This window comes from Erithacus rubecula (assembly GCF_903797595.1).
Source record: "Erithacus rubecula genome assembly, contig: scaffold_141_arrow_ctg1, whole genome shotgun sequence".
NCBI classification, from domain to species: domain Eukaryota; kingdom Metazoa; phylum Chordata; class Aves; order Passeriformes; family Muscicapidae; genus Erithacus; species Erithacus rubecula.
This window is the reverse complement of record NW_027635538.1, coordinates 502223-528368: the sequence shown is the minus strand read 5'-3', so window position 1 is coordinate 528368 and position 26146 is coordinate 502223. Positions and strand designations below refer to the sequence as shown.

The following is a 26146-nucleotide window of genomic DNA, read 5'->3' as shown; positions in this document are numbered from 1 at the left end:
GCCGGGGGGGAGGGAGAGGGGGAGTTGTGACCCGCTTGGCTGCTGTGTTTGGGGTCGTTACCAAACACACCCTCCCCCACTGACCCCACACACACAAAGCACGGCGGCAGCTCCGGCCGTGCCGGGGGGATGAGAAAGCGCTTTTGCAGCGCGGGGATGGGGAATCGAGCCGTGCCGCCTCAGGCCTGGATCCCTGCCGCGTCCCCCGGGGCTCCCGGGCAGCCTCAGCCCGAATTTCCCGGCCAAAACCCGCGGCAGGATCCGGCCCGGGTGGATGGGGAAGCACACGGAGCTCGCTCCGTGTCCTGGGCAGGTCCTTCCCTGCAAAACCTCTCCTCGCTCCCATCTCCACGGCAACAAGCAGGATTTGAGGGAATTATTCGTGGAGTCATTACTACAGCGGCCACGCTGATAAAACCCACCGGCATCCGGAGCCGGGAAACGCTGCCGAGCGCCGGGATTGCAGCATCCCCGGTGCTCCAGCGCCGCTACCTGCCATCCATCATGGAGCCTTTCTTCGCATTGTTTAACGAGATTTCTGCCCCCCCCCCCCCCAAAAAAAAAAAAAAATATTACCAGCAGGCAGCTCCCCTGCCTGCTTGAAGAGGGGGATGGAGAAGGGAGGCGGTGGGGGATGCTGCCGGGATGGAGGATGCTGCTCCCCATCCTTCCCGGAGCCCCGTGCTGGGCGAGGACGGCTGGGCCAGAGGCACGGGGGGCTCGGGGGAGGTGGGCATGAAAATCCGGGTGCGATTTTGGCCCCCTCCGCCAGCCCCCGGAGCAGGGAGCGGCGGGTCCGTGCTCGCATCCTGGCGGCGGCTTTGTCCCCTCTGCGTCCCCCTGGTGCCGGGAGCATCCTGGGGACAAACCACCGCCGCCTCCCAGAGCACCATCCCTGCTCCATCCCATCCCCTGCAGCCCCGTACCTGCTCCTGGCCGCCGTCCTCCCGCGCTGGGCTCCTCCGGCGAGGGCAGCATCTCTGCCGCTCGCCCGCGGGCCGCCCCCGGGCCGGGCTGCGGGTGGGGGCCGGAGCCGCACAAAGGAGGCGCCTGCCGAGGGCTCAGCGCCGCGCCGGGGCGGGGGGACGCGGGGCGCGGGGGCTGCGGGCGCGGGGATGCGGGGCAGGGGCGATGCAGCCCGCGGGAAGCACCTCCATGCCAGGCAGGCCCCGGGAGGGAGGGAGGGAGAGGGAGGGTGGTGGCTGCGGGTGGGGGGAGGAGGAGGAGGCGGAGGAGGAGGAGGAGGAGGAAGGAAGGCGAGGCTGAAGGCCCCGGCGGGGTGCAGGGAGGGTGGCGGTTCTGGGCACCCTGGGGATGGCGAGTCCCCGGGGGCGCTGCGGGCTCAGCGCGGGCTCGGCATGGCGAGAGAGGGAGGAGGGAGGGATGCGGGGAGGGAGGGATGGAGGGATGGAGGGATGGAGGGATGGAGGGATGAGGGGATGGAGGAATGCAGGTATGGCGGGATGGAGGGATGCGGGGATGGAGGGATGGAGGGATGGAGGGATGCGGGGATGGAGGGATGGAGGGATGAGGGGATGGAGGGATGGAGGGATGCGGGGATGGAGGGATGGAGGGATGGAGGGATGAGGGGATGGAGGGATGGAGGGATGCAGGGATGGATGGATGGATGGATGGATGGATGGATGGATGGATGGATGGATGGATGGATGGATGGATGGATGGATGGATGGAGGAATGGATGGATGGATGGATGGATGGATGGATGGATGGATGGATGGATGGATGGATGGATGGATGGATGGATGGATGGATGGAGGGATGGAGGGATGGAGGGATGCGGGAGGCAGAGGGCGAGTGCCGGCAGCCGCCTCCTCCCTGCAGCCGGGGCCGGGGCTGCTCGCAGGGTTCCTCCCGCACAGCTCCCTCTGCCTGCCCCCCAGCAGCGCGGCGTGTGCCACCGCAGCCCCCGGGCCGAGCCGGACCCCCGGCCCCACCGCTGACTGAAACCCCCGGCCCTGGCTGGGATCACCCCGAGCGTCCTCCCCGGGATGTGCAGCCCAGCCCGGGCACCTGGGCTGCTCCTGCCCCAGCCGGGCTGGGCACGCAGGTGCCGGGACAGCCCCTGACCGTCCTGTCTTCATCCCTGACTTGATCCTGACTGAGTCCTGACTATTCTGCCTTGGTGCTGATTGTGTCCCTGAGCTGGTGCCTGATCATCCTGGCCTAATCCCTGCCTTGATCCCGATCCAGTCCCCAGTACCTTGCCTTGATTCCCAGCTGGGTCCTGCTCTGGTCTCTGGATGCCCAGCTTTGGTCCCCAAGCCCCCTGAGCTGGTCCCAACCCAGTCTCTGATTGCCCTGGGATAATTACCCACTGATTACCCTGGGTTAATTACCCGCTGATTACCCTGGGTGTGCTCCCAGGCTGGTCCTGCTCTGGTCCATGGCTGCCCTGGTTAATCCCTGTCCTGGTCCTGACTGAACCCCTGAGCATCCAGTTTTGGGCCCTGCCTTGTTCCCCAGACAGTCCCTGAGCTCTGGCTTAACCCTGGTTGTAGGGTGGTTGTGGGGTGGCTGGGAGTGGCTGTAGGGTGGTTGTGGGGTGGCTGGGAATGGTTGTAGGGTGGTTGTGGGGTGGTTGTGGGATGGCTGTGGGTATCTGGGGGTGGCTGTAGGGTGGCTATGGGGTGGCTGTGGATAGATGGATGTGACTGGGAGTGGCTGTAGGGTGGCTGTGGGGTGGCTGGGAGTGGCTGTAGGGTGGCTGTGGGATGGCTGGGGGTGGCTGTGGATAGATGGGTGTGACTGGGAGTGGCTGTAGGGTGGCTGTGGGGTGGCTGGGAGTGGCTGTGGATAGATGGGTGTGACTGGGAGTGGCTGTAGGGTGGTTATGGGGTGGCTGTGGGGTGTGTCCCACCCCTCCCACCTCCCTGGCAGTGCTGGCCAGAGGAGCAGAGGGCCAAGCTGGAGCAGTGCCTCTGCAGAGCTCCCAGCTCACATCAATGATTGATGATTTCCTGAGGGGTGTTAATCAAGGGCTCCTGCATCATTCATGGCCATGGTGCAGGGAGAGCTGGGCTCTGCCAGCCCCCAGAGGGCCCAGCCCAGCCCCTTCCCAAAGGAACCCTGAGCTCCTTGCTGGCCACAGAAGCTGGGGAGTCCCCCCAGAAAAGCTTTCCTGGATGTCCAGGGGCACCTGCACCCCTGCAGTGTTCCTGGCTCAGGATTAGGTTCCCACACACTGGGAGGTTCACCCGAGGTCACGAGCACCCTTGGGTGCCACCAGGTGTGAGATTTTAGAGACACATCCGAGGGGAAATTTGGGATTTCCCCCTCAGCCAGGTTTCCTCCTGGCCCCTTCCCACAGCCCATCTCTGCTACCACCCCCATCCCCTGCCCAGCTTCCCACCCCAACTCCACAGAGTCCCACACCCCAGCAAGCTCAGGTTCTGATGGGACACCTGGGATTAATGGGACTGCTGGGATTACTGGGACACTGGGCTCTGCTGGGATTAATGGGACACTGGACTCTCCTGGGATTAATGGGACACTGGGACTGCTGGGATTACTGGGACACTGGGCTCTGCTGGGATTAATGGGACACTGGACTCTCCTGGGATTAATGGGACACTGGGACTGCTGGGATTAATGGGACACTGGGCTCTGCTGGGATTAATGGGACACTGGGACTGCTGGGATTAATGGGACACTGGGCTCTCCTGGGATTAATGGGACACTGGACTCTGCTGGGACACCTGGAACACTGGATTCTTCTGGGATTACAGGGACACTGGATTTTGCTGGGATTACTGGGACACTGGATTCCTCTGGGATTACTGGAACACTTGATTTCATGGGACACCTGGGACACTTGATCTGCTGGGATTGCTGAGACTCAGCTGGGATTACTGGGACACTGGATCTGCTGGGATTGCTGGTGTTTATCCCTGAATGCTCCTGTTGACAAAGGGCTGAGGGCATGAGGGAATAAAACAGGGTTACTCTTCTCTCCTTCATAATAGGGCTGGGGGACAGATCCAAAATCCATCAGAAAAGGAAAGAGCAGATTGCAGCTGTGCCCTTCCTTGCCTGTTTCCCTTCCTCTGCAAGCCAAGCACCCTAAATCACCTGAGCAGGTGACAGGCCCTGGCCCTGCTCCATTCCCACAGGCACCTTCTCTTGATTAGTGGAGACCAAAGCTCAGCATGCCCCATCTCCCACTGGAAGGACGAGATTTTGGGATTTCCTGATTGTAACTGACCCTTAACCTCCAGAGGAGGGAGGCTCTTCCACGGGAGGGACATTCCTGGCTGCAGCAGCACCTCCTGTGCCCCCTAGCCCCAGGAGATGGGAGCCAGCATTGCTCCAGCATCTAAAATTGCAGAGGGGAGGGGATAAACAGCCTCTCTCTGTGCCCATCCTGCCCAATGGTGCTGCCTGGATCTCTCCAACCCCGGGGCTGAGCCAGGCTGGAAAGGGGCAATGGGGACCTGAGGGTGAAGCCAAGGGACACCCACATCCCACTGGGAAGCAGGGTCCTGGAATGGGGGCTTGGGCTGGACTTTGGGGTCCCCACAGGAGAGGGGCAGATTCCTCCAGGACTCAGCCCCATCAGAACAAACCCAGAGCCACGTGCTGTGCTTGGAGGGACAGCCAGCACAGGGAGCTGGGATTGCTGCTGTGCCCCAGGATGAAACCTCACTGGGACGAGCCCCCACTGGGCCTTGGGGGTGCTCAGGAGTGTCACCAGCACCCCTCTGCACTGACAGAGTCTCTTCTCCTTGCTAATTATGGAATCACCCACCCCCCCAACCCCCCCCCACCAAAATGCAGTAGCAGAGGTCAAAACCCCAAGGGAAATGCAGGATAGAAAGGCAGAGAGCAACCTCAGCGAGGGCTTAGATCAGCTCAAAGCTTTAATTAGAAAAATAGACACAAATTTGAAATATTCCTGATAGAGGCCTTTTCTTTTTACAAACAGAATAATAATAATAATATTGAAATCACCTTTCCCAAGGGTCTGTTAGCACCGGTTGTCAGAGCTCGGTGGCCTCGCTCTCCCTGGGGAGAAAAGACCAAAGCAGCTGCAGCCCCGACGGGAAAATCTGCAGCCAGGAGCATCCCGGGAGGGAAATCACAGCCCGGGCGCTGAGTGTCCGCAGAGCCGCCTCGGGGCTGCTTTCTGTCTGTACACGGCTTTGCTTCTCCCTGCCACAGGAGCTGCAGGACGGCTCAGTGCCCGCGGTCCGGAGATCTTCTGCCGCCATCCCGCCCCTTCCTCGCTGCCCCGCGGCTCCTCCGCCGCCCCCTCCTCTCCTCAGGAGGGCATTCCCAGCCCGGCTCTCCCCCGAGCCGCTCGGGGCACCTCGGCAAGCGCCGCCCGCCAGCGGCACTCAGAGCGTCCCGAAGGAGAGCCCCACCGAGAAGAAGCCCAGACCCTTGAGCTTCTCCTCGCTGCGCGCCTTCTGCTTGAGGTGCACCTTGCTGTGCCGCTTCTTCTCGTCGCTGCGGGCGAAGCGGCGGCCGCAGGTGTCGCAGGAGAAGGGCTTCTCGCCCGTGTGGGTGCGGATGTGCGTGGTGAGGTGGTCGCTGCGGCTGAAGTTGCGCAGGCAGATGCGGCACTGGAAGGGTTTGTGGCCCGTGTGGATGCGCAGGTGCCGGTTGAGCTCGTCGGAGCGGGCGAAGCTGCGGACGCAGTTCTCCACCGGGCAGGCGAACGCCTTCTCGTGGGGCTTGGGGCAGAAGCACTTGGAGGAGCATTTGCTCCGCCGCGGCTTCTTCTTGGGCTCGGCCAGCGCGGCAGGGGCGGCGGGCAGCAGGGACGGGGGGTGGCCCAGAAAGTCCGCGGGGGGCACGGAAGGAGAGGGGTGAGGATGGAGGAGCTCGGCCGAGCCCAGCAGGCCCGGCAGCACCTCGGGCTGGGCCAGGGAGGCGTCGAAGTCCGGCATTAACGGGGCGGGGATGCTGTGGATCTTGGTGTCCCCGAAGTCCCCGCGGGCCGGGAAGTTCTCTGGCTCGCAGCCGAAGCCCAGATGGGTTCCGAAGCAGGCCGGCTCCTCCGGCAGGCTGCCGAGCTCCGGCTGGCAGCTGACCGACAGGACGCTCTCCAGCTTGGAGCCCAGCGGCTGGAACAGCCCCGGGCCGCTCTCGAAGCCTTCGGGCGAGTGGAAGCCCCCGGGCAAGTAGGCCTGGTGCTGCTGGGAGAGGGGCTCCCACTGCGCGCAGGGGGCTTTGAACTTGTCCAGGGGCGGCGAGGCGGAGGACAGCTTGATGTCCTGCTTGCTGTCCGGGAGCTTGGGCTGGAAGAAGCACTGGGAGCTGCTGGCCAGCGCGGGCTGTGCCTGCAGGGGCTGAGCGCCCTCGGCCGCGGGGAAGGCGCCGTAGCCCTCGGGGAACGGGGCCGGGCTGGAGCCGCTCAGCTCGGGCTGGCACGGCGGGTACAGCTCCAGCTGGCCCTGGGCCACCTCGGGGCACGGGTAAAGAGCGTCCAGGTGCCTCTGGTGGCCCTCGGAGGAGGCGAACGGGGAGATGCCCAGGATGCCCGACATCAGGTTGAAGAGGGACTCCTGGTCCTGCGGGTGCTCCGGTACCGCCTTGATGAAGAAGCTGCCGGTGTAGCTGAGCGAAGGGGAGGGCTGGCTTCCCAGCAGGGAGAAATCCACGGCCCCGCCGCTGCCGGGGGCGCCCAGCAGCTCACCTGCAAACAGAGCAGGGCGGTGAGAGGGATGCGGGGATGCGGGGCTGGGGGCGGGATGCGGGGAGCAGCGGGAGGCTGGTGCGTCACTGTGAGGTCTCCGTCCCTGGAAGCGCACTGGGAGCCCTGGATTCATCCCCGGCCCCAGCAGGACCCCCAGAACCCCCGCCCTGAGCTAGCTGAACCCCCAGGCCGGGGCTGAGGGCGGAGGAGGGGAAGGTTCCCCATTCCTGGATGCAGCCACCATTCCCAGCGGGGTCCCTCATCCCTGCCCGGCTCCCCCCCGCCCTTACCTCCAAGGAAATCGGCCTCTGCCAGAAGTTGCTGCTCAGGCTGCCCCAAGCCCTGCAGGTCTCCCGTTTTCATCTCGCAGCTCTCCTCATACTTGGAGTAAAGCGGGTCCGGGCAGGAGAAATCCATAACGTTGAGCATCTTCCCTGGAGACGCGGCCGGAGCGGGGGGGGCGGGCGAGGGGGAGCCGGGGATGCTCGGGATGAGCCGGGGAATGCCCGGGGAGAGCCGGGGGATGCTCAGGAGGGAGGCGAGAGATGCTCCGGGCGAGCCCGGGGATGCTCGGGGCGAGCCCGGGATGCGCTGGGAGCGCTCGGGGTGCCCGCACCGATCCGAGGGGTGCTCGGGGATGAGCGGGGGGGTGCCCGCACCGATCCCAGCGGTGCTCGGGGCGGGGGCCAGGGACCCCGCCGGTGCTGCCCGGGGGTGCTGGGGGCAGTGCGGGGGCGGGGGGGGGCAGGCAGGGCCCGGCGGCGGCGCAGCCCGAGCGGACACCCGGAGCTCCCTCCCCGCCGCCCCCTTTATAGCGGGAGCGGGGCTGCTCCGACCTTCCGCCGCAGCCATTTCTGGAGTCCCCAGTGAGGCTGCCGTGACGTAAATGCCCATATATGGACTCAGGATGTAGGCTAGGGAGTCCCAATAAGGAAATCTCTCCCGTGACGCCATGCCCTTCCCTCCCCCTTCCCTCCTCCCCTCCCCCTTTTCTCTCCCTCTGTTTTTCGTTTTTTTCCCCCCTTCCTTCTCTCTTTTTAACTAATAATCGCGATATTTTTAACAAATCTCTGCCGCTCTGCGTGCGTGTGCGCCCAGCATCCCCTCCCGCAGCTCCAGGAGGGTGTGCGAGCCCCAGGTGTGCAGAAAGAGCCTTTGCTCGGCCCCTGCGGCTCCCGGGATTTTGGGAGGCTGCGGGGCATCCCCGCGGCTCCGGCCCTTGCTCCGCAGCCTTGGCTCCGGTCCCGCCGTGGGCTGCTGCTCTCCCGGCTTTGCATCTCCTTCACCCTGTGCTATTTTTTCCCCGTGAATGCCTTTTGTTCCTTCTAGAAGCGCCAAAGGTGCCGGGTTTGCTCTTCCTCCCCTGGCCTCCTCTCCCGGCCGCATTTTGCGATCCTTTCCGCGGCATTCCGCCGCTGTTGGATGGGAGCGGGGGGTGGATGGCGGCTCCTCCTGCGGCAGAGAGAGGCCAGGAGGAGAAGGCAAAGGCTGCCAGCAGCTCCCTGCCGCCGGCATTCAGCCGGACTCGGAGCCGGGCTGGAGAAAACAGATCCGTGCTGCAAACCCCTCCAAACCCAGGGGGAAGCTCTGAGCAGGGATCGGAGGGATCCCGCAGCCCTGAGCATCCTCCCGGGGTGAAGCATCACCGCCGGCTGAACCTTCGGGAGCCGGGCCGGGCCGTGCTGCCGGCCCTGGAGCTTTGGAGATTTCCCGGTTTCCAGCAGTGATTTGGAGCGGATCCTGGGCAGGCAGGGACGCTTTGGGGACAGCGCTGTCACCGGCCTCTGGCACGGTTTGCTCTGGGCATTTTGGCTGCAGGGCTCAACCCCGGTGTGAGGGATGTTCACACAGTGCTTGGGGATAAACCTGCTGTTCCCAGAGCTCGCTGTGCTGGAGGGGGCTGCGGATGCAAAGGAGCTGGAAAAGAGGAGGGGGCCTCTCTAAACGCCTGCTTTCCCTGCCTCCCGGTGCTTCCAGCCCCTGCTGAAGGCCAGATGTGCTGGGGCCGTGCCCCAGATGTGCTGGGGCCGTGTCCCGTGCCCAGGCCCTGCCAGCTGGGGCTCCAGCTGTGGGGGGCCCTGCTCCCGAGCTATTCCTGGCTCCAGCATGAGTCACGGCATCACCTTGGGCAGATCCCCGGGATTTGTGTCTGGCAGCCCCTCCCCTCACTGGGGGCAGCTGCTGCCGCTGCAACCACACCCAGAGCCCTGGCACAGAGGCAAGGGGGTGACAACCCCCCCCCGGGCACTCAGGGAAGGAGCCCCGAGGGTCAGGCTGGAAATGAAAGAGGGGATGGAGGGATGCAGGCCGTGATCTGAGTGTGGAGAGGTTTGGTGGCATCCCGTTATTATCCCAGTCTGTCTCCTCACAGGAGAGGAGGGGAGCCCAGGGCAATGGCCAGACCATGGGTTTCAGTCAGTGACCCTGGAATTTGGAGCCTCAGGACATCATGGGGACCAGGATGGTGACCAGGTTTGAAATATGCCCCTGTGGCCACTGCACACCAGCCCAGCCTGCTGTGAGGGGTGTGCTGGGATCCAAGCAAGGGATGGGCCTGGGGTCTCTCCTCCAGCTCTCCTTGGCAGCATCACTGGACCCAGCAGGCTCTGAATTTATCTGGCTGTGCCCAGGGAGCTGGCAGGGATGTCAGGCTGTAGGATGTCTAGGACTTCCAGCCTCCCAGCTGGACCTGGGTCTTTGCCACACACACCCTGGGTGTGCTGCTGCCCTTCCTCCCAGACATGGAAAATCCCATCCCTCCTTTGAGACAACTCCATGGGGGGCTGCCTGCCACGGTCAGGGCCAGGGGCAGCTCTCATGGACCTCCCTCCATCCTCAGAGCTGATCATAAAACAGTGGCAATGTGAGAAAATCAACCGTCACCATGTGCTTTATAAACCCCCAGCTGCCTGTGCAGGAGTGGCTGCAAAGGTCCTGCCTGATGTCCCCACCTCCCCCAAGTGAATGCTTCCATCCTCTAAGTCTCATATAAATAGAGATTTCTATTTTAAAGCTTTGTATAAGGTATTTTTATATGCTACAAGCCGCAGCAGTTGGAAGCGGCCCTCCAGGACGGGAGCAGTGTGTCTGTGGAGGTGACACCACGCATGAGGTAATGGCAGAACGTGACCGGGGCTGGAGCCAAGCGCCGGCTCGGGCGCTGGCACCGCATCTCCCGAGCCAGAAGGGGCTGCGGGCTGCCGAGGGGGCGGGATCGCCGTCCTGGGGGGAACCGTGGCGTCACCGGGAGCAGGGAGGGAATCCGAGCCGTGTCCAGCTCACCCAGCCCGGGGCAGAGCGCGGGTGTGTGCCGGTCCCTGGGCTCTGTCCCGGTCCCTGGGCTCTGTCCCGGTCCCTGGGCTCTGTCCCGGTCCCTGGGCTCTTTCTCTCTCTCTTTCTCTCTCCCGGTCCCTGGGATGCTGCAGGAGCTCGGCCCGAGGAATTTGGCTCTGGAAGATGCCGGGGCAGCTCTCGAGTGGCCCCGGGGGCATCTCCCAGCCAAGGGCCAGCCAGGCACAGGGGCTTCGGCTCCCTCCCAAACCGGGAGCATCCTTGGGGCAGCAGGAGGACCCCGAAGCAGGGGCTGGTCCTTCCTTCCCTTCCTTCCCTTCCTTCCTTTCCTTCCCTTCCTTCCCTTCCTTCCCTTCCTTTTTCCTTCCCCCATCCATGCTCCCAGCTGGGTTTACAGCACAGAAACCCGGCCCCAGTTCTTGGCTTTGTCTGTTTTCTCCCCTGGTTTTCATCTTTCAGGCTTGGCTTGGCTCTGCCCTGGCAGCTTTTGGCAGGGGGTTGGAAGCTGCCAGGACTCCCGGCCGTGTTTGAGGAAGAATCTGCCATGGGAAGGAGGGGAATCATCCTCTTCCTCCCGCCTTGCCTTTCCACAAGTCAGAGAGGAACTGGGGAAGGTCTGGGAATAACTTGTCCCACTGAAACCTGAGCCCCAGGCAGGGGCAAGGGCAGAGATGGGCAGCGCTGATGTGAGAGTGGAATTCATTTTTCCAAAGGCTGGGCTGAGGGTTGGCAGCCAAACCCAGGGCTGTGTGCCCAGAGCCAGCAGGGAACTGGGGAAAGGTGTCAGTTCCAGATGTCTTCCCCAGATTCTGAATATCCCAGATTCTGAATATGCCTCTGCAGCCCCAGTGCCACATTTAGGGCTCCTCAGGGGATTTTCCCACTGATTCCTCTCCATTTCCTGTGCTGGGACGTGATGGAAGTTTTAGGTGAAGAAATCCCCGTTCCTGTGCCTTGGGAAGGTTCCCAGTGTTTCACCCTGGCAGGTTCACTCTGGATCCAAGGCTGCTCCATCCCCTCCTCCTGTGCTGAGGAAATTCCTGCTGGGAACACCCAGCCCTTCCCTCTGCATGGAGAGGGAGCCCAGGAAAGCTCTGCTGGCTCTGAGCGCTGCTCCTCAACATTCCAGAAGATGCTCCTGGAATTCCCAAGTGGTTTTTGTCCTGGAAGTGAGGGAAAGACAGCAACCCCCTGCACTCCCCACCTCCCCAGCACTTCCACCCCTCCTGGTGTCCCCTGGACTCTCTGCCCTCGGGGTTTGCTCAGCAGAGGAAGCAGGAGCAGCCGGTGGAAGTGGGAATTTTCAAGGAATCCCCCAGGGAAGTGCTGCTGCTCCCCCCGTGGCACAAAGGGCAGGGGAGGGCACCCAGAGGTGTCCTGCAGCACCCACGGCTCAGCAGCTGTTTGGGTGCTGCACCCACCCCTGGAATTCCCTTCCCACCTGCCAGAGGCATCTCCTTTGTGCCACCCCCACCAGAGCCACAGCAAAGCCAACCCCAATTCCTCAATGACCACCCCAGAGCGCAAATTCCTCAGGAACCAGCCCATGAATCCCGCAGGAACCACCCCATGAATCCCCCAGGAACCAGCCCATGAATCCCCCAGGAACCAGCCCAGAGCCCAAATTCCTCAATAACCACCCCATGAATCCCCCAGGAACCAGCCCAGAGCCCCAATTCCTCAATAACCACCCCATGAATCCCCCAGGAACCAGCCCATGAATCCCCCAGGAACCAGCCCATGAATCCCCCAGGAACCAGTCCAGAGCCTCAATTCCTCAATAACCACCCCATAAATCCCCCAGGAACCAGCCCATGAATCCCCCAGGAACCAGCCCAGAGCCCCAATGCCCCAGGAACCAGCCCATGAATCCCCCAGGAACCAGCCCATGAATCCCCCAGGAACCAGCCCATGAATCCCCCAGGAACCAGCCCATGAATCCCTCAGGAACCATCCCAGAGCCCCTCTGCAGCTCTCTGGGGTGGAGCAGGCAGCAGCATCCCAAGCTCCTGGAGCTGGCAGTGGGTTCCAGGGGCTGCCTGGCAGCTCAGCAGTGATTCCTGCTGGGATGGGACACTGGATCACAGAATTCCAGGATGGTTTGGGCCAGGAAGGGCCATTAAATCCCACCCAGTGCCACGGCAGGGACAGTCCCACTGTCCCAGTGCTCCAGCCCCAGTGTCCAGCCTGGCCTTGGGCACTGCCAGGGATCCAGGGGCAGCCCCAGCTGCTCTGGGCACCCTTGTTCACCCTCCCAGAAGAATTCCTGCCCAAATCCCATCCATCCTGCCCTCTGGCAGTGTGGGTCTCATCTCCTTGCCCTCCCTCTCCCTCTCCATCCATCTCCCCCTCCAGGAACACTCCAGAAGAAGGCAGAGCTCCTCATTTCCATGGAAACTGGCCCAGCCCAGGGGAGCTGTCCCCTGGGTACCATTCCTGCTGAGGATGCTCCAGGCACAGGAGGGGAGCTGGGGCACGGGCTCGGGCCCCTCCTGCTGCCCCCCAGCCCTGGGGAGGGGAAGGGATGATCCAAGGATCCTTCCCAGGCAGGAATTTCCTCAGAGCCTCAGCAGATCCAAGCAGCACGTGAGGCTCTGTGAAATGCCTGCCCAAAGGGGCTCTTTATTTTTAATTACTGGGCAGCAGGCTGGAATTTCAGAGCCTGGGCCAGGTGCAGGTCAGGGCTGATGGTTATCTCCCTGCTGGTTTTAGGTTCCTGCACATCTCCACGTTCTCTGGGTGCTCTGCTGGCAGCACAGCTCTCCCTGCCCTCCCCTTTCCAGATTCCTTCTCCTGCATCCTGGCTTTTTATACCCCAGGCTGTTGATTTTGGGGTGAAATCTCTGAAATGTGGCTGCTGCCTGCAGATCTGGAATGGCACTGAGCACAGGAATAGCAGGGCAGCTTGGCAAAGCACCACTCCTAAAAATAGGCAAGAGTCAGAAATAATCCCTGCAGCCCCCCAAATAACCAAATCCCACCCCAGCCTAAAGGCAGGGTGCTAATTCTGGCAGCTCTGGCAGCAGCCAGAGGGAGCAGCAGTGGGGTTTCTGTTCTCTCCTCCCCCCAATCCCAGTATTTTTAGCCTGGTTTTGCACACAGCAGTCAGGGCAGGAGGATTAACTGGCCCGGGGTGAGCAGGGGCTGAGCCAGGGCTCCAGGATTTGGCTCTGACAAAGTCAGAGAGCAGCAGGGGGCCATTTTCTCAACTTCCTTCTGAAATCACCTTGTTATCCAGAGAGTTGGTGTGCCTTGATACAAAGGCTGGGAAAAGCTGCAAACCTTCCCATGTCTTTCAGTTTGAATGAAATGATTCATTGAGCCTCAAATAGGTCTTTCTTCATTTATCTCACGCTGCTTTTAATCACCTCTAAACAAATTGTGCATGTTTTTAAATAAAACATGGTTCAAACCAAATTACTGGACTGCTTTATTTAGAAAAAGCCTGGAGCAAAACACTGAGCTTTAATTTTTTAGCTTTCAGCTGAAGCTCCTTCAACGAGCTCTGGGCATCGTTAGGATCCTAATTAGCTGCAGGGCACCCCAGGGCCCAGGGTGGGTGCCAGGCATGGGGCTGGGCAGGGTTTGGGGCAGGAGCTCAGTCTGGGTAAGAGTTTAGGGTAAGAGCTCAGCCTGGGCAGGGTTTTAGGGTAAGAATCCAGCCTGAGCAGGGGTTTTAGGGCAGGGACCCAGCCTGGGTAAGGTTTTAGGGCAGGGACCCAGCCTGGGTAAGGTTTAAGGCAGGAGCCCAGCCTGGGTAAGGTTTTAGGGTAAGAATCCAGCCTGGGCAGGGTTTTAGGGTAAGAATCCAGCCTGCATAAGGTTTTAGGGCAGGAGCCCAGCCTGGGTAAGGTTTTAGGGTAAGAATCCAGCCTGGGTAAGGTTTTAGGGTAAGAATCCAGCCTGAGCAGGGGTTTTAGGGCAGGGACCCAGCCTGGGTAAGGTTTTAGGGTAAGAATCCAGCCTGGGTAAGGTTTAAGGCAGGAGCCCAGCCCAGCCCAGGGGTTTAGGTCAAGGCAGAGGCTCACGGGGTCCCTCGCAGCTCCCAGGAGAGAAGGTGAGAAGTGCTGGGAGGGCTGAGGTGGTGTGGGGACAATGAGAGTGAGGGCACTGAGGTGTGTGGGGTGGCTCAGGTGTGCCAGGATGGCCCAGGTGTGCTGGGGACTCTGCCCAGGTGAGGTGCAAGCTCCAGCCCTGCAATCAGACCCAGGCATTCATTAATTCAGGGATGAACCCCTGGAGAGGGACAGGGCACGAAAGCTGAGCTGGGAAGGGAGGAGTTTCCTGCCCCAGGAAGGGAAAAGCCTCAGGTTGCTGTGTCCCCTCCCTGCCCAGGCAGCCACCCCAGCCCACACTCAGTTTTCCAGTGCCCAGGGGCATTTCTGGGAACTGGGGCTGGTCCTGGGAACGAGCAGGGAGCTCCTGGCTGTGCCAGGTCCTGCAGGTGGGTCAGAGCATCCCAGGCAGCTCCAGGCTGGCAGAGGGGCTGGGGGAGCTGGGAAGGGCTTGAGAATGCCCGAGGGAAATGGGGAAGGGGCTGGAGAATCCCTGAGGGAAATGGGGAAGGGGATGGAGGATGCCCGAGGGAAATGGAGAAGGGGCTGGAGGATGCTCGAGGGGAATGGGGAAGGGGCTGGAGGATCCCTGAGGGAAATGGGGAAGGGGATGGAGGATGCCCGAGGGAAATGGAGAAGGGGCTGGAGGATGCTCGAGGGGAATGGGGAAGGGGCTGGAGGATCCCTGAGGGAAATGGGAAGGCAGGGGTTCAGTCCCCATCCCTGGGGGTTTCCAAGCCCTGTGCATGTGGCACTGGGGGACAGGGCAGAGCTGGCCCTGGCAGTGTGGGGACCCCATAACCTTGCAGGGCTTTTCCAACATTCCCTGATTCCAGCCCCAGAGCCCAGAGGGAGCTCAGAGTGTGACCTGGAAGGGCCCAGGGACATCTCCTGGCTCCAGCAGCACAGGGGGGGATCCCTGGACCCTCACTCTGAGCGCACTGGACAGGTCATTCTCCATCCCACAGACTTTGGGGTGAAGAATGCCTCTGGCATCCACACTTCAGGCTGATCTTTCCCTGTCCCCCAGCTGGGCAGCCCAGCTGAGGGAGGAGGGAAACTCTGCTCCTCTCCTGGCTGAGCTGCAGAGCAGATTTAATTTGTGTTCATTTACATCCCACTCTAGAGCTCAGGGTTTTCCTAATTGCACACTGGCACAGCAAAGCAGCTGGTTTGGAGAGTTCCACCAGCTCCCTGCACTCCCAGCCTTTGGCATGAGCACCATGGAGTTTTATCAATGTGATTAATGCTAAAAGGAAGGGACTGCTCTCCTTTCACTCCTGGATTCTGGAGTTGAGTCAGGATCACAACACTGCAGCCACAAGCAATGAATCAGGGCTGGCTGGACTCCCCTTCCTTAGCAGCCTTTAAATTTGGAGGAGGAATTGATGGCACAGAGCTGCCTTTGCAGCCTGATGGGTTTATTGCATGGAGAGCAGAGTTAATAAATCTTCCTGCTGCTCTGATTAATGATTCTGGAGAGTGTCTCTCCACATTCTTGGAAGCTTTCCTGAGAAGGAGCAATGAGCTGGTCAAGGAAGCAAATAACTCTCACAAATGAAAAGCTGTTGGGTAAATTCATCTCAGGTGCTGCTCCCTCCTTGTGATCAGAGGGAAAAGGAGCTGAGGGGCCACGGGCACCACTGGGAATGGGGCTTGGAAAAGCTCCTGGGGTGCAGGGAGCATGGAATTACCTCTGCAACATCCCAGTGCACACTCAGAATCCCAGAATTGTTTGGTTGGAAGAGCCCTTCCAAGTCCATCAAGGCCAGTTTTCTTCCCAGCACTGCCCCATGTCCCCAAGTGCCACATCCACAGGGCTTGGGATTCCCCCAGGGATGGGGACAGAATGCCTGCCCTTTCCAATATTCCCCAATTTCCACCTGAGCTTCCCCTGGGGCCGTTCCCTCTCCTCCTGTCCCTGTCCCTGTTCCCAGATCCCAAATCCCCCCAGTGTCCCCTCCTGGCAGGGAGCTGTGCAGAGCCACAAGGTCCCTGAGCCTCCTTTGCTCCAGCTGAGCCCCTTCCCATTTCCTCAGGGATTCTCCACTCCCTTCCCATTTCCCTCAGGAATTCTCCATTCCCTTCCCAGCTCCTCAGGAATTCTCCATTCCCTTCCCATTTCCTCAAGGATTCTCCATTCCCTTCCCCTTTCCCTCAGGGATTCTCCATTCCCTTCCCATTTCCTCAGGGATTCTCCATTCCCTTCCCCATTCCCTCAGGGATTCTCCATTCCCTTCCCAGCTCTCAGCAGACCAGGTTTGCTCCCTGCTCCTCCCCTCTGGGCAGAGCTGGAGCTCCAAGCCCTGATTAAATCCTCAGGAATTAGAGGGAAACGCTGCTGTCCCGTTGCTTTGTGCCCAGAGCTGAGCTGGGTGATCAGAGGCAATCCTGGGTCACACACGGGCACAGAGCAGAGCTGCCCCCTCTGCCAGACACAAACACTCAGAATCAGCAAGAAGCACCAAATGCTGCCGGGACAGAGCAGCATCTCCTGAGGAACCCTTGGCAGCAGTCCCTGCTGCTGGCTGAACAGCAGTGCTGGAGCCTGTTGATGCTGTAAAGTTGTTTTTGGTTTTTTTTTGAGCTCTTTTTCACAGCTTTGCTGAGGGAAGCAGGATGTGCTGGCTGCAGGGACGGGCAGGGTGTGTGTGATGTGACAGCCTGGCATGACAGATGCAGCCTCAGCTCACACTGGCTCCTGCTGCCCTGCTCCAGTTCACCACTAAAAATAAACAGCAGAAGGAGCTGAGCCTGCTTCAAGGAATTCTGGGCAACAGATAAATAAAAATGAAACATGATGTTCCTCAGGGGAGGCACTTGTGAAGCTTGGTCACCTTTTTCAGTGCTGGACCTTTAAACCTCTGCCCTGGAAAAAAAAAAAATCACAAAATCAATGATTGTCTGTGGAAAACAAACATTTCCTTCCCTTACAGACAGGAAAAACAGCCAGAAAGGAGGATTCAGTCAGAGCTGTGGACCCAAACTGTTCAGGTAACACAAAGGTGACTCCCCATGTTGCTGGGGCTGCATACAAAGAAAATAATTTTATTTCCATTTTTTTCTAAACTCTTTCTGCTTCCAGGTGTCAGAGCAGTGCTCAGGCTCAGCCCTGGCTGCTGGGATTGCCAGGACTGGGTCAGGCAGTCCCTCAGAGTGCCTTTGAACTGGGGAATCCTCTGCAGGGGCTGGGCCGTGTCTCTCCCAGCTCCTGATCCAGGGAATCCTGGGCACTGACCCACCCCCAGCTCTGCCTGGGGCCTGCTGAGCATCCTCACTGCAGCCCTGGCCACACCTGGCCAATAGCAACACCGGGTTTTCATGTCCCCAGAATCAATTATTATTTATTTTATAACAGCTTTTAAGTCTTTGCAATGCCCTCATTATAAATAAATTATAATTATACGAATTAATTATACAAATAATATAATATATAATATATAATATATAATATATAATATATAATATATAATATATAATATATAATATATAATATATAATATATAATATATAATATATAATGTGTAATATGTCATATATAATATATTATATTATATATAATATATAACATATAATATATAATAATATATTATATATTATATATAATACATAATACACAATATATAATATATAATATATAATACATAATAATTCAACTGGGGTTGAATTTTGTCTTTGCAGCTCAAAAGAAGCTGGAAAAACCCACTGTGGACATTTGGTTCAGCAGCAGCACCTGCACAGGCAGTGACAGGCTGGGTTTGGAACTGGCAGATGAAGTTCTGTGCTGATGCAAATGGACCCTGTGCCCCACACACCTGATGAGCTCAGGACAGGTAAACAGAGCCCAGCAAAGAGAAGCAGCCAGTGCAGAGCCTGTGGACACCCCTGAGCCCCTCTGCCCATCTGGCAGCTCAGAGCCACCAGGTGGGACACTGGTCACCCTGTGTGCCTGTCCTGCAGCTCGGGCCAAGTGACCTGGGGCTGTCTGTGCACCCTGAAACCCCAGGGGAAGCTTTTCAAACACCACCAGATAAAAACAAGAATAATAATGCTGCTAGCAATGGTGGGGCAGCAGGATGGGCACAGCTGTGCCTGTCCCAGCTGTGCCTGTCCAGCTGTGACTGTCCAGCTGTGCCTGTCCCAGGTGTGCCTGTCCCAGCTGTGACTGTCCCAGCTGTGACTGTCCAGCTGTGACTGTCCCAGCTGTGCCTGTCCCAGGTGTGACTGTCCAGCTGTGCCTGTCCCAGCTGTGCCTGTCCCAGCTGTGCCTGTCCCAGGTGTGACTGTCCAGCTGTGCCTGTCCCAGGTGTGACTGTCCCAGGTGTGCCTGTCCCAGCTGTGCCTGTCCCAGCTGTGCCTGTCCAGATGTGACTGTCCAGCTGTGCCTGTCCCAGCTGTGCCTGTCCAGCTGTGCCTGTCCCAGGTGTGCCTGTCCCAGCTATGACTGTCCAGCTGTGCCTGTCCCAGCTGTGCCTGTCCCAGCTGTGCCTGTCCCAGGTGTGACTGTCCCAGGTGTGCCTGTCCCAGGTGTGACTGTCCAGCTGTGCCTGTCCCAGCTGTGCCTGTCCCAGCTGTGCCTGTCCCAGGTGTGACTGTCCCAGGTGTGCCTGTCCCAGCTGTGCCTGTCCAGCTGTGCCTGTCCCAGGTGTGACTGTCCAGCTGTGCCTGTCCAGCTGTGCCTGTCCAGCTGTGCCTGTCCCAGCTGTGACTGTCCAGGTGTGACTGTCCAGCTGTGCCTGTCCAGCTGTGCCTGTCCAGCTGTGCCTGTCCAGCTGTGCCTGTCCCAGGTGTGCCTGTCCCAGCTGTGCCTGTCCCAGCTGTGCCTGTCCCAGGTGTGCCTGTCCCAGCTGTGCCTGTCCAGCTGTGCCTGTCCCAGGTGTGACTGTCCAGCTGTGCCTGTCCAGCTGTGCCTGTCCCAGCTGTGCCTGTCCCAGCTGTGACTGTCCAGCTGTGCCTGTCCAGCTGTGCCTGTCCCAGGTGTGCCTGTCCCAGCTGTGCCTGTCCCAGGTGTGACTGTCCAGGTGTGACTGTCCAGCTGTGACTGTCCAGCTGTGCCTATCCCAGCTGTGACTGTCCAGCTGTGCCCAGGGTGCCCGGGCTCCACACAGCCCAGTCTCACCCTGGCACTGCTGGATCTCATTCCTGACACCTGCAGGGAGCAGGAGGAGCCCCAGACTCTCCCCCTGCTCATCCCACCCCACCCCACACCCTGCACAGGGCAGGAACTGCTCTGTCACAGCAATCTGAATTTTGGCTGCACAGCCTGGAGCAGCCCTGCCAACTTCCCTGCCTGTGGAATGCGGGAGTGATGACAGGGAGATTGGATGTGAATTCCCATCTGCCTCCCATGGCTGTTTTGGGCTTTAATTAATACTTACAAACTGCTTAAAAAGCCACATACAGGAGCTGTTATGTAAGCAGGAGTTATTATTATTAAAAAAACACTACGAGCGAGTTATTAGTCTGACAGATGGAATTATCAGAGGAATTATATTTTTATCAATCATCTCACGTTTCCTCTCCTCTCATTTTTCTTTTATTACCTTTCAGCTTGAGGTTGGCAGCCCAGCACGGAGCATTCACCACCAGGGTCAGGCAGAGCAGAGCCCAGGATGGAAAACCCTGGGATGTACTGAGCCCTGGAATGGGCTCAGGGCAAGGATGGATGGGGGGTCAGTGCCCCTGCCCTGCTGGGGGGATCAGTGCCCCCTGCCCTGCTGGGGGGTTCAGTGCCCCTGCCCTGCTGGGGGCTTCAGTGCCCCTGCCCTGCTGGGGGGTCAGTGCCCCCTGCCCTGCTGGCTCTGGGTCAGGCACAGCTCCACGGGGAGCTGGGGGTGTGAGGAGGGAGCCTGCCGTGGAAAACATCCCCCATTGCCCAGCAGGAATTTCCTCCATTGGAACTGGGGACTGCTGTGGTGGAGAAGGAAGATTTCCTCTCTGATCTTCTGGAGAGTTAATGGGGCTCCCCCAGGAATGTGACCTGGGGGATGCTGGTGGGTGCTGCCTTTAGGAAAAGCTCAGCTCAGGCTCACAGTCCGTGCCCACGGACTCTGCAGAGAGGGGCTGGGGGTGGATTTTGCCAGGGTGAGCTGCCAGAGGGCAGGATGGATGGGATTTGGGCAGGAATTGTTCCTGGCAGGGTGGGCAGGGCTGGCACAGCTGTGGCTGCCCCTGGATCCCTGGCAGTGCCCAGGCCAGGCTGGACACTGGGCTGGAGCAATGGGACAGTGGGAATGTCCCCATGGCAGGGGTGGCTCTGGGTGGGCTCTGAGGTCCCTCCCCACCCAAACCAGTCCCTGATGCAATAATCAGGAAGAGCTCCCAGAGCTCCCACAGTGGGAATTGCAGAGGAAGCTGCAATTCCACAGAAGCTGGGCTGGTGGTGAAGCAAAACTTCCCAGGACTTTGGGACAGGCAGATCCCCTGGGGAGGTGACTGTCCCTGTCCCACACTGGGACTGCCCCTTGTCCCATCCTGGGTGGGTAACTGTGAAAAACAAAATCTTCCTCCCCTGGGACACTGCTCTGCACTTGCTTCTGGCTGGGACTTTTACAGCCACAAGGCAGAAATACTGATTTTTATTATTGGATTTCTCTGGAGTTAATCTGTATCCAAAATGTGAAACATTTCTGAGATACATATCCTAGAAATAAGGAGTAATGGAATGGTTTGGGTTGGAAGGGACCTTAAATCCCATAGAGCCCCATCCCACCCATGACAGGGACACTCCCGCTGTCCCAGGGGATCCAACCTGGCCTGGGCACTGCCAGGGATCCAGGGGCAGCCACAGCAAATCTGGGAATCCCAGCCCAGGCAGGAATTCCTTCCCACAATCCCATCTAAACCTTCCCTCTCTCAGTTTAAAGTCATTACTCCTTCAAGAAAGAATAAAATAAATACTCCATGATAACACAGTTCTAACTTCTGTACAAGGAAATCCCATTTCCTTCTTTCCTGCACTGGGAATGACCAAATGGGACACCTGGATCCTGTAAAATCCTGGAATTCTGCTGCTTCCCTCCCATTGCCCCCTGCCCAAACACCCACCTGTGAAACCCTTCACACATTTGTTTTTGGCTCCACGTTTGCTTTTAATTGCTCTGTTAATTTAAGATGCAGTTACAGACTGAAATAGATAACCTGCTTGGCAGCCTGAGTTCCTAAAATAATCAAGTTCATTAATATGATTAAGAGGAAAATCTTTTACTGCTTCAGGTCCTCAGTACTGAATTGGAGAACGAGCACTGAAATAATTTCTCAGGTAGGTCTCATTTTTACAAAGTATAAAAACTCAGTTAATTTTAAAGGTTCCTGTCCCAAAATAGCCCTGTACTGTACTTTAATAGTAAAGCAATAAAAAAACCTCTCCATGAAGTAAGGAAGAAACACAATGTAAAATATTACAGCTCCCAGACACCCAGGGCATGACTAATGCTGGGGTGAGGATTTTGTGACTGGTCAGAAAGCAAGAAATAATAAGAGGATGCTTGTGCAATTAACACGGGGTGATGGTTTGCGATTTGTGGGATTTCAGTTACCAGTCTAAATTTAAACCCTTAATTTACCTAAATTGCAATTGCTCAGTCTGGTTACAGCCTTTTCTCAGCCAAGTCTGAAAATGAGCTGCAGTTGCACGTTACTGCTCTTACTTTGGAGGTTTATAATTATAACTCCAGCAATTTCAGGATGCTCAGATGGTTAAAGCTGAGGTAGTCACCCATTTCCCTGGGGAGGATTTGGGGAGGTCAAGCCCTGTACAAATTCCAGGCTTCTCTTCTTTCTCATGCCAGGTGAAGGCCAGGCCTCCATTGCTGTGGGTTCAATGGAAGGAACTCTTATTTGTATATAAATTATATAAAATAATAGTTTATTTACTGAATTTCCTCCCTGCAGTGCCCCTTAGCCCTGCCAGGCCAGAGCAGAAATCTTCTGCCCAGAGCAGGATTAAAAAGCACAGTGTGTGTGTCCCTGTATCTGTGTGTGTGTTCGTGTGTGTGATGGTTTTGAAAGCAAAACCAGTGAGAGACTCCAAGTCAGAAATACAATTTAATAGGAGAAAAAAATAGAGAAAAATAAAATACATGTGATAGTACAAAAGAAAAACCACTGATGGGGTCAGAATCCAAGCTGACACCCATCAGTCAGTCAGGGTGGTGACACAGTCCCATTCCATGGTGCTGCATCCTCCTGCAGGGGCAGATGTGGCTCAGCTGGAGCAGTGCTCCTGGAGAAGGTGCAGTTTCCTCTGAAGCTCCAGGGATGATGTGCAAGGCTCTGGCTTTCCTCTGGGATCCAGTGGAAAGGCTGCTCTGGTGTTCCAAATGTCAGTTTTTCTCTGGGTAGGAAAGGCTTGGCTCCTGCCCTGGCTGGAGCATCTCCCAGTGGGATGATGGAATTTTATCAGCCATGCCCTGGGACTCAGTGGCCATGAACAGGAGATATCTGCTGGAGGGAGGATGGGCTGTGGGGAGATAAAGATGATTGTCCAGCTGGTTTTTAACAATGGCCCATTAACAGGAGATATCCCCACAGGGATAAGAGTCACTGCCACACCCAGTTTTTAACAATGGCCCATTAACAGGTGATACCTGCTGGGTGAAGGGTGGGTCATGGGAAGGTAAAGATGACTGCCCCAGCTGGTTTTTAACACCTGACCCAGTAACAGGAGATATCTGCTGGAGGGAGGATGGGCTGTGGAAGATAAAGATGATTGCCCAGCTGGTTTAAAGATGCCCATGAGCAGAGAATGTGTGCCAGGGGATCAGGGGCACTGCCACACCCGGGTCAGCAGATGGGACAGAACACAGACCTTGGGGCACATCTTTACACTGTAACCTGGGACAGTGTGTCTGTGTCCCCATGTCTGTGTGTGCCCATGTGTGCCCATCTGTCCGTGTGTCCCTGTGTCCATCTGTCTGTGTGTCCGTGTGCCACCACGTTCCGAGCAGGATCAGGATCAGGGTGAGGAGCAGATGGTGCAGCACAGATGGCTCAGGGGGGAAGGAGCAGGGCCAGCTCTGCTCCCCGGGGCTGCTGCAGAGCAGGGCAGGGCAGGAGGGGCTGGGCAGCACGGGGGGAGCAGGGAAAGGCTGGAAGGGACCCGAAGGACCAGCAGCTGCCAACCTCTGCAACCTCCCACTGTACCAGGGATCCAGCCTGGCCTTGGGCACTGCCAGGGCTCCAGGGGCAGCAAATCTGGGAATCCCAGCCCAGGCAGGAATTCCTTCCCAAGATCCCAGCCCAATCTCCCCTTTCCCAGTGGAGCCATTCCCTGTGTCCTGTCCCTCCAGGCCTTGTCCCCAATTCCAGCTCTCCTGGAGCCCCTGCAGGGACTCTGAGCATCCCCTGGAATTTTCCCTTCTCCAGGGAACATTCCCAGCTCTCCCAGCCTGGCTCCAGAATCCTGGCAGCATTTCCATGATCTCCTCTGGACTCTCTGCAGCAGCTCCACGTCCTCCTGAATTTGGGATCCAGGGCTGGGGCAGCTCTGCAGGTGGGGGTCTCACCTGAGCCTGGGGCACAGGGACACAATTCCCACCTTTCCTTGGGATCAGCCCAGCCCTGGGGGCTCTGGGTCCCAGTCCAAGTGCCCAGGGCAGGTCCAGTTCTGTTCCAGGTCATAATGAAGAGAAAAAACCCTCTCAAGTCCACACTGAAGGCACCTGCCCTGGAGGAGTCAGTGGAGAAACAGGAAGATTCCAGAGAAGGACAAGACTTGAAGGTCAGTGGAACTTCTGGAATTGAGTCACAGGTCAGGCAAGGTGAGGATGAACCACTGGTTTTGAGATTGAACTTTTTAATATTTTATTCATTAAACTTTCATGAGGGACTCTGAAATGAGCATTTCTTAGGTCATGGAAAGGGTGGGCACTGGAAGAATCCTGGACAAGCTTCATCCACTGAACCCTGAGTCCTGAGCACTCAATCCAGGTGAATTTGCCAAGTCCTGAACTCCTCAGTGTGTTCAGGGACCCTGGAGGGGAAACAGAGGAGGGAGGGGCAGGAATGGGGGGTCAGAGTGCAGGTTTGGCCAGGAGAGAACCTGAGCTGTGACTGTGAGGAGAAATTCTCAGTCATGGTTGGGGTGTGGGGCTGTGGGGGCTGGAAGGGGGAGCAGAGACAGAGTGAGGTACCTGAGACAAGAGTGGGGAACATCACAAAACTCTCACATCAGGGGGAGAAGAGAGGCAGGTGGAGGGCAGGGAAGCTCCAGAGGCAGGGAAGGGTCACCACACATAAATTCTTGGGAGTTTCAGGCAAGATCCCATAAACTCCCGGGTGTTGTAGACAAGATCCCATAAATTCTTGGGAGTCCTTGGCAAGAAGCAGAACAAAGAAAGGGACATTCGAGGAGCAGCAGGGCATCAGCCAGGCAGCAGAGCTGGAAATGGAGTGGATCCCTCAGAAGAATGAATAGATAATGTTGGAGTCACCCTTCCCCTTCTTTGTTGAGATTCATCTGCCCAAAGATAGACTTTCCTGGCACAGACTCCTCCATTCCAGCAAGGCACGTTGGGTTCCTTTGAAGTCAACAGCAAAATTTGAGGACATGCTTCATCTCCTCCCAAAATAGAGACTAAAACAGATTAGCTGACTCATGCCCTAAAAGACTCTGATTTTCCCCCACAGATTACAAAGAGAGCTCACACACCTGGGTTTGGATTATTCTGTGCTTTGGGAATTGAACTTTCCATAAGTGCACAGTCCAAGCCAGGCCCAGCTCTGTGCACAGGACATGGAGAGGTCTCAGGGTGGGCTGGGACACTGGGGGGCAGGGGGAGAAGGGACCAGAGAGGGCAGCAGGCAGAGGGGGATGGCTGAGCACAGAGCCAGGGCTGGACCAGGGGCCACTATGGACATAACACTTGCCAGTTTAAGGCATTAATCAGAAAAAAAAGAGATATAAAAGAGATGAGATATAAAAAGGTGCTGTGGCTTTCCCAACCCCAGAGTCCTGATGCTGCTGCAGGTTGCACCAGTCTGAGGGTCTGGGCAGTCCTGGCACATCTGAGTCTGCAGTGCATCAGCACAACTAAAGAATCTTGGGATGGTTTGGGTTGGAAGAGACTTCAAACACCACCCAGAGCCACCCCTGCCACGGCAGGGACACTCCCACTGTCCCATTGCTCCAGCCCAGTGTCCAGCCTGGCCTTGGGCACTGCCAGGGATCCAGGGGCAGCCACAGCTGCTCTGGGCACCTGTGCCAGCCCTGCCCACCCTGCCAGGGAATCAGGGGCTGTGGATGTGTCCATGGGTGTGTCCCTGGATGTTTCCATGGCTGTGTCCATGGCTGTGTCCATGGATGTTTCCATGGGTGTGTCCATGACTGTCCATGGGTGTGTCCATGGCTCTGTCCGTGGATGTTTTCATGGGTGTGTCCCTGGGTGTGTCCCTGGATGTTTTCATGGCTGTGTCCATGGCTGTGTCCATGGCTGTGTCCATGGATGTTTCAATGGATGTTTCCATAGGTGTGTCCGTGGCTGTGTCCATGGATGTTTCAATGGATGTGTCCATAGGTGTGTCCATAGGTGTGTCCGTGGCTGTGTCCATGGATGTTTTCATGGATGTGTCCATGGATATTTTCATGGCTGTGTCCATGGCTGTGTCCATGGCTGTGTCCATGGCTGTGTCCATGGCTGTGTCCATGGATGTGTCCATGGATGTGTCCATGGATATTTTCATGGCTGTGTCCATGGCTGTGTCCATAGGTGTTTTCATGGCTGTTTCCATGGGTGTTTCCATGGGTGTGTCCATGGGTGTGTCCATGGATGTGTCCATGGATATTTTCATGGCTGTGTCCATGGCTGTGTCTGTGGCAGGAGGGGCAGCACACAGATCAGGGGCTCACTGGGTGATGGGCACAAAGGATTCCACTGCAGCAGCAGCAGCAGCAGGTGGGGTGGCACAGACAGCAAATGTTCTACAGGAGCTGCACTGCACCTGAGGGTGAGAGAAAATCTCCAGTTCACAGCGCTGCCATTTTTCATCTCTCTGAAATTCAGTTATTTTGTTGTTTAAACTTAGCACAGAACTCAGGGAACGTGGTGTTTCAGCTTCACAAGTGGTTTATTCAGGAGCTGATTTACCAATTCAAAGGCTACTCCCTACAGACTCCTACCAGAAATGTTCACTCATAAACCTC

General features: G+C 57.8%; 1 protein-coding gene and 1 long non-coding RNA gene across 4 annotated transcripts in view; one reads left to right on the top strand and one right to left on the bottom strand.

The window, feature by feature from the left end:
* The window catches only part of LOC306816678, a 162702-nt gene that overhangs the window by 114091 nt on the left and 22465 nt on the right, over positions 1–26146 (top strand). The gene's annotated exons all lie outside the window — the stretch shown is intronic.
* Positions 5355–7092, bottom strand: EGR4 (early growth response 4; the record flags this gene model as incomplete). The annotated part of the gene is made up of 2 exons (XM_079333115.1): positions 6949–7092; positions 5355–6658 (listed from the first exon to the last, which is right to left on the bottom strand). The coding sequence occupies exons 1-2, from the start codon at positions 7085–7087 to the stop codon at positions 5355–5357; spliced, it is 1443 nt and encodes a 480-aa protein (XP_079189241.1). The 5' UTR covers positions 7088–7092.